The sequence below is a fragment of the Candida jiufengensis genome (genome assembly GCF_024610255.1).
Source record: "Candida jiufengensis strain CBS 10846 chromosome Unknown scaffold9, whole genome shotgun sequence".
NCBI lineage: Eukaryota > Fungi > Ascomycota > Pichiomycetes > Serinales > Debaryomycetaceae > Lodderomyces > Lodderomyces jiufengensis.
Window position 1 is genome coordinate 353,759 of NW_026261554.1, and position 14,903 is coordinate 368,661.

The 14,903-nt window shown below is 26.1% G+C and overlaps 6 protein-coding genes across 6 annotated transcripts; 2 read left to right on the forward strand and 4 right to left on the reverse strand. All coding sequences in view use genetic code 12, as the record gives it.

The window, feature by feature from the left end:
- Positions 1-285: 285 nt before the first annotated feature.
- On the forward strand, positions 286-1,578 carry KGF54_000135 (N-acetyltransferase; the record flags this gene model as incomplete). Its single annotated transcript, XM_051761709.1, has 1 exon — positions 286-1,578. One exon carries the CDS (start codon positions 286-288, stop codon positions 1,576-1,578), a length of 1,293 nt encoding a protein of 430 aa, XP_051622750.1.
- A 133-nt stretch (positions 1,579-1,711) lies between these two features.
- Positions 1,712-3,505, reverse strand: KGF54_000136 (uncharacterized protein; the record flags this gene model as incomplete). Its single annotated transcript, XM_051761720.1, has 1 exon — positions 1,712-3,505. The coding sequence occupies one exon, from the start codon at positions 3,503-3,505 to the stop codon at positions 1,712-1,714; it is 1,794 nt and encodes a 597-aa protein (XP_051622751.1).
- A 468-nt stretch (positions 3,506-3,973) lies between these two features.
- On the reverse strand, positions 3,974-5,080 carry KGF54_000137 (uncharacterized protein; the record flags this gene model as incomplete). The annotated part of the gene is made up of 1 exon (XM_051761731.1): positions 3,974-5,080. The coding sequence occupies one exon, from the start codon at positions 5,078-5,080 to the stop codon at positions 3,974-3,976; it is 1,107 nt and encodes a 368-aa protein (XP_051622752.1).
- Positions 5,081-6,833: 1,753 nt separating this feature from the next.
- On the reverse strand, positions 6,834-7,994 carry KGF54_000138 (putative cystathionine beta-lyase; the record flags this gene model as incomplete). The annotated part of the gene is made up of 1 exon (XM_051761742.1): positions 6,834-7,994. The coding sequence occupies one exon, from the start codon at positions 7,992-7,994 to the stop codon at positions 6,834-6,836; it is 1,161 nt and encodes a 386-aa protein (XP_051622753.1).
- A 388-nt stretch (positions 7,995-8,382) lies between these two features.
- On the reverse strand, positions 8,383-11,373 carry CHS2 (chitin synthase I; the record flags this gene model as incomplete). The annotated part of the gene is made up of 1 exon (XM_051761753.1): positions 8,383-11,373. One exon carries the CDS (start codon positions 11,371-11,373, stop codon positions 8,383-8,385), a length of 2,991 nt encoding a protein of 996 aa, XP_051622754.1.
- A 1,480-nt stretch (positions 11,374-12,853) lies between these two features.
- On the forward strand, positions 12,854-13,921 carry KGF54_000140 (uncharacterized protein; the record flags this gene model as incomplete). Its single annotated transcript, XM_051761765.1, has 1 exon — positions 12,854-13,921. The coding sequence occupies one exon, from the start codon at positions 12,854-12,856 to the stop codon at positions 13,919-13,921; it is 1,068 nt and encodes a 355-aa protein (XP_051622755.1).
- Positions 13,922-14,903: the final 982 nt, after the last annotated feature.

Consider the following 14,903-nt stretch of genomic DNA (forward strand, 5'->3'; position numbering starts at 1 on the left):
TATCTTAAGCTGACAAGTTTTCAAGTTTGTCAAGTATAATCTAGTATAGTTGTAACTATAATGAGTCGAATTGAAGCAGGTGTTCAAGCTTGATGATAATTGTGACAAGAGGTTGCAAAAAAAACTTAACTCGTAATTCTTAACAAAAATAAACGGAATTAAAATTACGGAATTTTCTTTGAATAAAGTATGAATTAAATCGATAAGATTGACTTTTACATTTTTCACAGAAAATAGCTTTTTCTATACCCTCAGTATTAATACTTTGATAGATTCTTATCAACAATGGACTTAAGATCACCTTCACTTTTAGAAAGGTATCAATTATGTAGAGTTGATAATAAATACTACCCAAATTTCAATATTACCGTCAAGTATCCAATATTTCAAAATTATGACTCCAATCAATTATCAATCTTACTTTCAAATGCTATTCATCGAGTCATTGAGAAAAACCCAATATTAGGTTGTAATTATTTTAAAACCAATGACAACGACGAAGATTATAAAAATTATATGATACGAGCTATAGATATTAAATATGATGATTTGATAGTGAATGAGTCAAGTGATATAGATGAGGAATATTTTACAAATTTGAATGATATTTTTTTGGAAATAAATGTTAATAAACCATTATGGAGACTTATCATTAACAAAAATTATCTTACTATTGTTTGTAGTCATATTTATTTTGATGGGAACAGTGGATGTTTCTTTCATAAAGATTTAATGGAAGAAATCAATATATTAAATCAAAAAAATCTTAAAGATTTACCCAATTTAGAGCTCATTTCAAGAGCAGAAGATATAAAGTCAGTTCCTCCTTCAATAACAGACACAAGCTCAGTTTTTTCATTACCAATCATACAAACAATTAAAAATCTCACAAGTATCTATATTCCATGGTTCAATGAAACTACAAAATATCCAATTTTCAAAACTACCCCAATATCAGTCGATCAAATATTAAATAACAGATTCAAAATACTTAGAATCAATTCTCAAAAATTATCAAAGTTGCTAACTTACGTAAGATCCAATAAATTAACTTTAACACCATTCTTAGCTGCTATATCTTTAAAAATTTTACTGAAATATTATCCTGAAAAAGCATTAGACGTGACTATTCCATTGAACGGTAGAAAATACGATCAATCAATAGACAAGTATCAAGGTTGTGTTGCAGAATCAGTTATAAAGTTAGATCCACCATTTGATAATATAGAAACCAGTGGAAAAATATCAACAAAACTAACTAAAGATTTGGAATCAAGAAATCCATTTTATCAGGTAGCTTTATTAAAATTAGTCAACATCAAGGATTTCTTTAGACAAAGAATAGGCTCATATGGTAGACATACAGTTGAATTAAGTAACGTTGGGAAATTACCATTTGAAGATTGTTATTTCAATCAAGGGTGTGGGTTTGGTTGTCATTTACAATTAAATGTTGTTAGTGATTTGAATGGAATGAATGTTTTGTTTGGTTGTATTGAAGAGATTGAAGATGTTTTTTATAAAGTTGTTGATGATTTTGAAAAAGAAATTGAGCTGATTGTGTCTGAGGTTAAATAATAGAGTAATTATATGTATAGAGTACTAGAAGTATAGATTAATGAATCAATAGTGATTGATAAAATGATGATAAAATTTGTATTGTAAAAGGTATAAAATTCTATGTGTATGCTAACAGTCTTAAAAATTTGGTCTAAAACCCACCAGTTAAATTTCTAATCTTATCAACTTCTTCTTGTAACGCCTTAAGATCATCCAAGATATTAGTAGTAGAGTCATTATTCCCCGAATAAACGTCGTTGGGAATCTTAGGAGGTAATGCAGGAGGTTGAGGCAGAAATTGTTGTTGATTATTATATGCATTGTATCGCAATGGTGATGGTGAATTTTGTTGTTGTTGTGGTAATGGAGATATTGATCTTTGATTAGTGTTTGAAATGTTTCTTCTTCGTGGTGGTGGAGGTGGTGGGGCATTTTTATTTGGTGTTGGTGATGAATATGATCTATGACGAGGTACTGGTGGTTTACCATTTTGTAAAGTATTTTCCATTGTTTGACCAGTCATTTGGGATGAGAATGCCAGTAGTGAGATTTTAGGACTTGTTTGTTGTTCTTGTTGTTGTTGTTGTTGTTGTTGTGATGATGATTGTTGTAGATTATACTGTTGATTTTGATTTTGTTGTTGATGTGGTGGTGATTGCTGGTGATTTTGTTGTTGTTGTTGGTTTGGTGCGAATAATCTTGCCATATCTGCTGGTCCAGTTACATTTGGTCTTAATGGAGTTAAGTTATCATTTTGGTACGAAGGTTGTTCTGAATTTAAAGATGATATAAATTTTGACATTTGTGCAGGACCAGTCATATTTGGTTTTAATAATTGATTATCATTATTATTATTATTATCATTATCATTTTCTAAAGATTGTGGTTGTCTTGGAGTACCATCTACTGAAATAGTATCAACAGTATTTAAATTATGAAAATGATTAATTTGAGATTCCATATCTTTTAATTCTTCTTTTTCTTCTTCTTGTTCTTTTTGTGGTTGTTTATTTGCCATTTGTATTAATAATTGATCCATTGGTAATGAATAATCTAATTGATTTTCTAATGTTGGTAATGGTGAATGTATAGGTGATATATAATTTTGTGAAGAATCATGAATATTTATTTGATCTGAAAATTTAACTTTTTTTGATTTTCTAATTTTTGATGTTGTTACGTTGGAGTTTGAATCTGGTCTTTCTCCAGTTAATAAAAATTGAGTAAAACTATCTATATCTAATGGTGCCATTGGTTTATTATCGTCTAATGTGTTTGGGGTTTGTTCTTCTGTTGTGTCTTCTTCTTCATCATTTAATCTCTTTTTTGATAATATTGAAGGTGGTGTAGGTACTGGTGCAACCACTTTAATTAATTTTCTCAGTGGAGTTTCACCTTTTAATGTATGACTTATAACTCTTAATAAAGCAAAAAATTCTCCAATATTAACACTATAACTTATTTTATTAAAAATTTGATTTATTTGATTTCTACAATCATCTGTAATTTTAAAATTTATTAAAAAATTAAAAACGTCATTAATTGAAATAGTTCGATTATTTGTTCTTGCTAAAATATCACTATACCATCTCATATAAGTTTTTGATTCTTGTAATGTGAGTTCTTGAGCAGTTAAACTTAATGGAATACTTGAATCATCTTGGGGTGAATCATCATAAGGTATTGAATCAACAGACATTGAAGGTCGACGATAAGGAGGTGATAGATTTTCATAACTATTATTATCACTATGAACTAATTTATTTTGATCCGTATATAAATGTTTGATACTATTAAAATTTAGTCGTGAATTGTTATTTTGGTTATTATGGGTATAATTTGAATTATTATTATTATTATTCAGATTGGCAATGTTGATTTGTGGAATTGATGGAGAATTATTATCATTTAGTGGATAGCCATTGTTTATATTATACCCATTCATCGTATTGTTTGTGGTCGTGTAATGCAAATTGGAATGAAAGGTTTGGGGTAGGTATTGAAATGGTGAATGATTTTGTTGATGAAAAATTTAATAGCCAATTTAATTAATTTTTTTGATTTTATCAAATCGGTATAAATTTGGACTAATTTCCTTTTTTATTTTTAATTTGGTAGTAGTGCCCAAATAAAGCGCAGCAAATGCGATAATCACGCGCGTTTTAATATTCTTTTTACTCTTATCATAATATTTTGCAATCAATATACTTAAGAGATTAACAAAGTCAATTATAAAATATTTAATCACTCATTAAAAATTATAAATTAAAGTATAAAACTATAAAAAAATTCAATCACTAATCATAATCATTATCAAAAATTCAAAAATTAAAAAATTTGAAAAAAAAAAATTGTTGCTTGCAACAACCAAAATAAAGAAGAAATGAAAATATTGAAAAAAAATTTACCCAAACTATTTTAAAGCTTCTTGTAAACCAACAGTTTGAGTAATAACTCTTTGTTGAGAAGATTGAGGTCTTTGTACAGGTGGTAAATCATTACCAGCCCAAGCAGAATCTTCTTCTAAATCTTGAGGTTTATGTTTACCCTTATCATAAATATTAGTTGTAGCAATTTTTTCAATTTCTTGAGATGATGGCATGAATATAACTCTTGTACCAGGAGATTTAGCCATATTTTGTAAAGCATCTAAATATCTAATATTCATTGCAGCAGGTGAAGCTAAAATATCAGCAGCTTTTCTCATTAATTTTGCACTTTCAACTTCAGCTTTTGCATTAATAATTTTACCTTCACCAATTCTTTTAGCTTCTGCAGCCATTGATAATGAAGCTTGAACTTTATCAGGTAATTGTAAATCTTTAATTAATATACTTTCAATGTTTACACCCCAATCAAAAGCAGTTTTGGAAATAATATGTTCAATTGATTCAGCAACTTCATCTCTTTTTTCAACAACATCTTGTAATATTCTACCACCAATAACATCTCTTAAAGTAGTTTGAGTTCTTTCAATAATAGCTTCATGAATATTTTGAATAGCAAATATAGCTTTCATTGGATCAATAATATTATAATAAACAACTGAAGTAATAATAACAGAAACATTATCTCTTGTTAAACATCTTTGAGCTGGAATTTCTCTAATATTAATTTTAATACTAACTCTTGTTAATTTTTCACTCCAAGTATTAACATAACTTAAACCAGGTTCAACAGTTCTTGATAATCTACCAAAAGTTTGAACTAAACCAACTTCACCTTGATCAACTTCTTTATAAGGATTTTCACATAAAAAGCAAAACATACCACATTGACCAAAAATTGAACCTAAACCTGAAATAAATGATTGATAACCACCAGCTTTTGGAGTTTCATAAGTCTTGGCAAAATTTTTTAATACCATGTCTGGTTTAACACTTGGTTCTTGATTAATAATATTTGATTTATTAAAAGTACTATCATCATATTGACCATTACCATTTGGGGGTGGAATTTGAATATTATTTTCTCTCTTGTATGTTTCAGGATCAAAAGAATCAGAAGAGTGAATATCCATTTTTAGTTAATAATTGTATTAGTTGTAATAGTTTGTAAATAAGTATGAATATAATTGATTAATTTATAATTGTTTGATAAATTATAGATTAATTATAGATAATAAATAAGAATTATTAAACTTTCTAAAATTTCAAGGGGAAATTAAACTTATATTTATAGAATAAAAATTTTCTTGAAAAAATTAGTTTATTGATTTGTTTATTAATTTTAGTATTATAATATTATTAGATATTATAATAATAATAATAATAATTTTCTTAATAGTATAATAAATTAATGTATTGTAATGTATATATAATGTATGTGATGTATAATAATAATTTTCTTAGGTGTATGTAGATCAGTTGAGATTCATTTCCCTAAGATAATAACAATTTAAATTATCATTTTTCGTACTTATTACTAACAGTCTCAAGTCAGCCTTTCATTCAATCACAGACAGAAAGAGGGCTTGTGTCTTTAATAATCAAAATTAAAAGAATGACACTAAAATTAGAAACTTGACACAAAGTTAATTAAGTATAAAAGATAAGAAGTTATAACATGTAACAACGACACTAGGCCTAACTCATTGAATCAATTGATAGGGTACCCATAAGTTCACTGATAACGGTAATTGAAGGTAATTTGATTGGCATAGCCTTGAAAAAAGATTAACTTGAAAAGGATCTATCTCCTCGAAAATATCATATGTCATAGAATAATTATGATAATCTGAATTTTAACATTTTATACATCATACATCATACATTATTTAAAATTAAAAAGTTCATTACCTATTATGTATTAAATTTTCTTAGTATTATAAGTAATGAAACGTTTATTACTTATTAGTACAGTATTGAATGTTTTCGAGATAATCAACAATTTGGTGAAGAAAAACTCATGACCAAATACTATTAAAATTATACAAAGTCAGACTTTGTACTCTTAATTATCCATATGGTTATGTCAATTAAATTATACGAATATTTCTTAACGTTTAAGTTAGAATTACTTGATATCTAGAGAATTGAGAATTTTTATAATCAATATTTGAGTTAAGCCCTTTTAACCCCCTTGGACAAGCGATTAATGTCTTTCATCAGGATTTATAAATTTCATAGCTAAACTTATAGTTTCTTTAAAAAAATGATTTTTTTACGAAACTTGGGGTTACAGCTTTTTTTTTTTAATTTTGTGTAATTGAACCCTAAATTAAATCGGTTTTATAAAAAGTCTTAAGCCGTGTCGGTTTCAAAATTCTATTTTTTAAATACGTGATGTATTAAGGTACTCGAACTATATAATTTTCCTTATCATTAAAATCAACTTTAGTAGAGATTTAGAAAGTATCAACGTGTAAGCAATATACATATTGAATTTAATGATCTTTTCGAAATATTGTTATTCCTTCAATAACCGTTTCAATTCTTTTAAATAAAGTTCAAATCAATTATGTCCGTTCCATTGGATTAAATTTGAAATCAATCAAAATTATTTTAAATGTAAATAGCCGTTTGAATTTTAGTAGTTATACTTGTTTTAAATTATATGCATATAGTCATCCAAATTTTTATTTAAATCAATTTCATCCAAAAAATATTCGGATCAAGTCTAACTCGCTTTCAATTGAAATTTTAGAAAGTACTTATATTAAAGAAAGTTTTCAGAATTGATAACTCATTCTTTTGAACCACGTTCAAATAATCATTCACTTTTATTATTAAAACTATTTAACTATATTTGCAATTTTATTGCTAAAATCAAGCTTAAATACTCAATTTATTAATCTCTTCAACCAACAGGTTTTTCTCATCATCATTATTTTCCAATCCACCAATTAAATCAATCAATAAATCTTTTGGATCTTCTAATCCAATAGAAACTCTTAAGAATTTCTTACTTATATGATTATCACTCATTGCTCTCCATTCAATTAAACTTTCAGCTCCACCCAAACTAGTAGCATGATGAAATAATTTTAATTTTGAAGGAAATGATTTTGCTGTGTGTTCATTAATCATTTCTATTCCAAAAACAGGTGTATGACCATTTGGCATTTGTTTTTGAATGAATTCATCAGTTTGTAATGATCCATGATATATTTTATCTAAATTTGGGAATTTTGACTTGTTTTCATTTAAAAATTTTACAATAATTTCAGCAGTTTTAGATTGTCTTGCAACTCTTAATTCGAAAGTTCTTAAACTTCTAACTAATAAGGCACTTTCTAAATTGCCAATATTTGTACCTAATACTAATCTATCAAGTAATAATTTTTTTTTGATTTCGTTATTTTTAACTAAAAGTAATCCAGCTAATAAATCAGAATGACCTCCAAAAAATTTAGTAGCTGAATGCAAAACTATATCAGCTCCAAATTCAAAGGGGTTCAATAAAGGAGGGGGAGCAAAAGTTGCATCAACTGATAATATTGCTCCCTTTGAATGAGCTTTTTCTGCATATTTGGAAATATCAGCATATGTACCATATGGATTAATAGGAGTTTCTAAATGAACTAAATCACCACTACCTAAATCAGTAAATTCATCATCAATACTTATTTTTTTTAAGCCAAAATTACGTTTCCAAATATCTGCAATTCCATGACATCCATGATATGCTTGACCAATAGCCAATACTTTAGGATTAACATAATTAATTAAACCATTAAAAGCAGATAATCCTGAATTATAAACTATACAAGGATACCCCGTTATTGATTCAACAATAGCTTCAATTTGTGCTGCGTTTGGATGGTTTTCTCTTGAATATACAAATGTATTTGGATCAGTTAATGAACCAGGTATTAATTCATCTGGATTATTGGAATAACTATATGTAGTTGAAATATGAATTGGTGTTATAACATCGGGTGTAATTTTTAAATGATCACCACCATGAATTGACTTAGTTGAGAAATGTGACATTTTTAAATTTAATTGTTTTAATAAGCTGTTGTAAATGAAATTAATTGATTAAGCTTTTATATACTTGATTCAAATTATTCATTTTCTGTATGAGCCATAATTATTAATTGAATAACACAAAATCTGGAATGAAATTTACGGACCTGCTCACGGAACGATGTGCGGAAAAATGAAAAATGTAAACGGAACGTTATAAAATTTAAACGGATCGATTTAAATAGGGTACAGATCTCATCAAAAGAGTAAAATTTTTCAAGAATCAGCTTAATCTAAGAATCTAGATCTTATAAGAATATACTGAAACATACTAGAGCAAATTAAAAGATTCTACAAATCAAAATTAAACATTAAAACATTAAATTAAATCTATTAATTTATAAATCATAAATCACATCTTAGTAGCATGTTCACTACCTCTCATTCTTCTACCAATTCTACTTAATAAGTAATAAATACACCCTAAAAATCTGAAAAGAGCCATAAATGCAACTGTCCATAATATAACAGTTAGGAAAATTTCTGATCTATTATTTTTAATTTCATCAACGGTTTCAGAAGATGAATTAAATTGATTGAAACCACCAGTTTCTAAAACTAATGCAATTACTACAAAATTTGAAAACATCCATATTAAAACAGTCATTGATCTAATGAATGCATAATAATCTTCTGTATTTTTTATAAGTTGTTTTTCAGGTGGTGGAGCAGGATCTCTAATTTTTTCTAATTGATTAAGGTATGATTGATTAATTTCTTCCTTTAGGATTGGAACACTAACATCAAAAGTACCATCTTCTCTTAATTTAGCTTCTCCCAAAGATTTACCACCAACATCACCTTTAGTACCCCAAGAAACATCATCAATATTACAAAATGCATATATATTTAATACATTAATATATGATGGTGATAATAAAATATATTGAGCAAATGATGTAAACATATGCCATGGTTCAAAATAAAGAAAACTTGCTAAAAAATAAAGGGCATAAGTCGAACTTGTTGCCACTATTAAATCTCTAAATTGAGAATTTTTAAAAAATAAATCAACACTAAAATTGTTAGCATCATATATGGCTTTTATTGCATGAACTGCTAAAAATATAGCTGCAAATATCATATATGCCATTAATATTGCAAAAAATACAACAATAACAATATAAAATTTCTCAGTTCCTTTTGGTTTATTTCCAAATGATAAAACAAAAGTAGTAACAATTGAAGCTAAATATAACCATAAAAATACAACTGATAATACATTACCAGGTGCAAAATTCAATTCTGAACTAGTTAATGAAGTTGTTAAAATTCTAAACACTAAAAAATAAGAACCAATTGAAAACCAAGAAACAATTAAATTAATAAATTGATAAAAAAATTCAATATGAAAACAAAATTTTCTACCAATAGAATGAGAACTTTTCCAAATTTTGGGGAAATGAACTAATGAATAAATAGCTGCGAAAAATGATCCATTTAACCATCTTCTTCTTTGTAATATAAATTCAGCTAATCCTTCAGGTACATCAGTTTCAGCACTTGCAGATTTACAATATCTTAATAACCAATTACAACCTCTTTTTGCAACTAATTCAAAACAAAGAATACGATCTTCTGCAAGGTACATATTTGATGTAAAAATACCAGCTTCTTCCTTGAGTAATGTTCTTTTTAATTCATATTCATCATCTTGTGGATCTAATTCTCCTGAACTATGTAAAAATTCACCTTTAAAATATTTTTCTAAAGGACCTCTACCATTTATATCATTTTGTAATGCTATATTTCTATAAGCTGAAAAAGCACCAGGTAAAACTGATATAAATCCAAATGATGATTCCGTTGGTTTATCTAATATATTTGAAATTTTATATTCAAAATTTTGTCCATACACTAAAGGATTAGTAATCATTTGTCTTTTTTTCAAGGATGCAGTAATTTCTCCACATGCACCAGCAACTCTATGATCTCTATCAAATTCTTTCCATAATTTATAAAGTGATTTACCAGAAGGTTGAGTACCACAATCTAACAATATAACTATCTTGGGATCTAATACTTGACCAATAGCTTGAAAACACCAACGATGAGAATTTATCTTTTTAGCATTATTTTCTTTTAAACAAAATAACATTTGAACAGGTACAATTTTTTCAGTTGTTAATTTTACAACATCATCATTTACTGAACTTATACCAACTCTTGTTGTGTATTCATACATATGAGCTTGAACTTTTTTATCATCAACTCTACTTTTAGCTAAACCTTCTTGATATACTCCTAACCCAGCTAATAATGCTTGTGCTCTTTCATTTATTTTAGTTCTACCATCACTTACAATACAAACAACAATTTTTTTCCATGAATCTTTACCCCAAACAGAAGATCTTGATTTAGATTCAAGATATTTAATATTTTTGAAAACCCCCTTTAAAGTTCTACCTAATAAAATATCATCTTCATTATACATTGTTACAACAATCATTAATTCAGTTTGTCTAGGTATAGGATAATGGACAGGTCTTAAAATATATGCATCTCTATAAAAATTAGAAGGACCACAAGTTACTGCAGTATATCTCATAAACGCAAATTCTCTAGATAATCCACCATCTTTTTCATCAACTTTATAATCTGGAAATTTCGATAATAATTCACCAGCAACTGGACAATCTAAAACTAAATGACCATTAATCCCCGAGGCTCTTATAGGTTTTTTCGACCTCAATTCTTCTTGTAATGGAGGAGGTTGTTGATAATCCATATTTTCATTCCCAAATGGAGATTCTGGTGGTTCTTCTTCATCTTCCAATATATTTCTTTCAACAGGTAAATATTCACTAGTTGGTGGTTCATTATCATCATCTATATAACTTGCAGTTGCTAAATCATAATGATCACCTTCAAAATTATTATATTGAATTCTTTGATCAAATTCTCTTTCTTCTAAATCATCATCATCATAAACATGGGGTACAAATGCTTGATTATAATTATTATTATATCCTTGATATTGCATTTCATATTGTTCTCCATTTGTGTTGGTGAAAGGATCACTTGTGGTTGTATTAAAAATAGGTTGATTATAATAATTAATATTTTCAAGATCACCACCACCTAAAGAAGTTGATGATTGATTATGATGATAAATTGGTTCAGGTTGTTGAAAATTTATTGAATTTGTTGATAAATTTTGATAATTATAAGTACCATGATTTAAAGGAGTTTGACTTGTATTATGATGATCAATAAAATTTAATGAATCATCATCATCATCTGATTGATCTGATTGATCTCTATATCGATTTTGATTAGATCTATTATTATATCTATTAGGATGTAGGTGATTGAAATCATCATTTGGTCTTTGATAACTCATGAAATTGATGTAAGATGTTGATTAAGTTAGGTAGTGATAAATAAATATATGATAAGTAATAAGGAGATAAATAGTAAGTGGTTGATTGAAGTAGTAATATAAGTAATAGTAGTAATAGTAGTAGTCAAGTATAAGCCTTTTGATTTAACGCGATCTATAAATGAAAAAAAAAATTAAAATCTCTAAATCGTAAATAAATTTAAAACAAAAATACAAAAATCTCGAAGTACTTTTGATCTAATAACAATAATAGAAAAAAAACTTGATGAAAAAATTGAGAAAAGGTATTCAAATCAAAATATATAAAAATTTATATAAATAATAAATTGCTTTAATTACTTAGCATTAATGTGTAGTTAATTAATGATTAGATTGTTATAATATTTAAATTTTTCTTAATTATTTGCATAAAAATTTTTAATTTGTTTATTGTAACAAAGTAGTTTTAAAAATTATATCATTGAAATTATAAATGAATGATCTAATTACTTATTAAACAATTAACCGTTCATCTGTAGTTAAATATGTATAATACAAGAAAAATGAAGAACTTTCATACAAGCAATATTTGAAACAGAGCCTCTCTCTCTCTTATTGTTATTATTAAATTTGAGCCTCTATTTATCATTTCGTAAATTTCTAAATTTAGAAATTAATTTGTTAGTGACCTGTATATAAGCTACACGTTAGTTATAATAAACGCGTCTAATTAATACAACAAGGTTTATGTCTCATAATTTGTTTCAAGACACGAAACTTCTATTTTAGAAAATTTGTATAATCTATTGGACCTAATAAAAAACATTTTGAGGGTGGCTGTAATTTTAATTTTAATATAGTTTCAAACTTTATAATAAGAAGAAGGTGTACAAACACAGTTATAAATTTCACAAATGTATTGTGATTAATTTTTGATTTGCTCAATTTGGTTTTATGTTTTTACAAAAAATAATTTAAATTAAATAGTTTAAATCTGAAACAAATTTGAAACATCACGATATTTAAGAAAAAAAAATTTGCTCTTTTTGATTTCAATATTGATTTGTTACTTCTTCAATAAAATTTATCGGAAAAATAAGTACTTTGAGTTTAATTGCTTTTTAACTTGAGTTATGATTATTATCTCCTAACTTCCAACTTATAGTTGATAAATTAAAAATTTCATTGCATGATTTTGCATACTTTTAACTTAATCACCCTATATAATAAAACATTTTTTCATGAAATTGACAGAACTTTTAGTCTAACTTTTCAAATGACTACAAGATATATTTTTTAGATATTGACGTTTCTTTTTACTGACATACTGTAATACTAACTTTACACCATCAAATCTATGTGAAAATTTAAAATCGTAGCATATCTTGTTTCTTTTATTATCAAAAAAATAAAATATATAAGATATCAAATATTTCAATCTTGCTAACATTTAGGTGTTTCAGTATAATCTTTTTCATGAACTTTATTTTCTTCATCGATAATGTTTGATCAAATTGAAACTTATTTATTACAAAGAATATTTGAAGATTTAGATCCAAATATTTTCAATAATATTAATTTGAATACCAATGATGAACCTTACCAAAAAATTCCAAAAACTAATGCACAAATTAAATCATCAATACGAGAATCAAAAACTACTACTATACATTTTAAATATCAAATTAAAGTATTTAATCATATCATAAAATTATTAGAACCAATTACAAATAAATTAAATAAATCAAATTATAAAATCGCTGTATTATATTTAGAAAATCTGATATTAAATCCTCAAAAAACAAATAATACAAGAAGACATATATTAGATATAATATATTATATATATGAAAATATAGATGATGAACAAATACTAGATCTTAAAGAAATTGAAAAAATTTTACATCTTTTCATTCGTAAAAATGACGAATTCGATTCAATTATATCTGATTTAAACTATTTCATAATAGTTTCAAAACATGATTTGCTAAAAATTGACAATATATACAATCCAGTAAAAACTTCAAAACTATTGATACTAAATGCATTATCATTAACCTATTCATTTGAATTATTTCATTATCCTGAAACAGCAGATAAACTAGATAAATTAAATATACATTATAAAATTTTAATAAATCAATTTGCACCTTATTATTTTACATATGCATTAAATGAAAACCTAAATAAGAAAAAATTTGATGAAACTTTGAAATATGACTTAGAAGAAGAACATCAAAATCATCAAAATCATCAGCAACATCAAGATATCAAAACAAAATTACTGTCATTTTTCAAACAATCTTATTCATTACCAAAATTTGAAGAAGTTGCAATAAAATTTTGTGAATTAAATACTGAATCTAACGTAGATTTAAAAATTATGGAATTATTTGATGCTATATCATTAGCTGAATTAGAAACTGAAGAAATTGTACCTAAATTTGAACAAGCTTTTATTGAATATCTTAAATGGCGAAAAATATTTGATTATGCTAAAAGAGAAGAAAATGATGATGAAGATGAAGATCAAATAAATGAAACAATTTCGGGGATATTGAATAGATAATTAAAAAAATAAAGTTTGATGATAAAAGGATTTAAAAAAGATAGATTCACAAGATAATTAATAGATAATAAATATATAAAATAAGGTGTTTTTGTTAATATCTTGATACCTTTCCGATAGCTGAACTTAATTGTTACTTTAAAACTTCTGGTTATTTGTGTGATCTTTTGACATACTAAACAATTTCACTTCGTAATTTATGTTTCAAATAAAAAAGTTAGTTTGTTTTAAAAATTAAGAGCTAATTATAAACTAATTCGGTACCTTGCCGATATTTTAACTTTAGTAATCGTATTCATAATTCTTAACAAATTTAATTGAGGTCTAACATGATAATCCACAAAAATTAATTTGGCATATGAAACAATTTGTCTCCGTATTATTTTTTCTCAAACTCCACCAATGTTTCAAATACAAAGTTAAATAATTCGTTAATACGCAAAAGACTACTAATCTCAATCTTCGTATTTCCGTACTATTCGGATAATATTTTTTAATTTTTTTTTTAATAAACTTTAAATTTCATAAAGCCGCTCTTTCTAAAATTAGAATAATTATAATTTATGACATACAACTTTTGATTTTTTTTCTTTGAATTTGTAATCAATATTGAGCTGAAGTGTTTGTTTGTTTGCATGTTATACTTATGACACATGTTGATGATTGGGGAAGAACAATAGAGCAGGGCCCTCAAATGAATCAAGTTAGATTACATCTACAAATAGTAAATACCCCATCTCAAATGAGTCACTTTATATATAAATAAATAAAGACAAAGTTAGTAATACAAATTACAAAACCTGGCAGCTGTAGTAATTGTTCTTGCATTAAATTGGACAGAGTCTTGTGAAATTTTATTACCCTTTTCCTATTTTTGAATTAGAAACTAACCGTACAAGCGGCTAAATTTTAACCATTGCTTTTAATCAAATTTCCATATAATCAAAAAGGAAGGTGAAAATTAGAACTAGTCAGAAAAGAT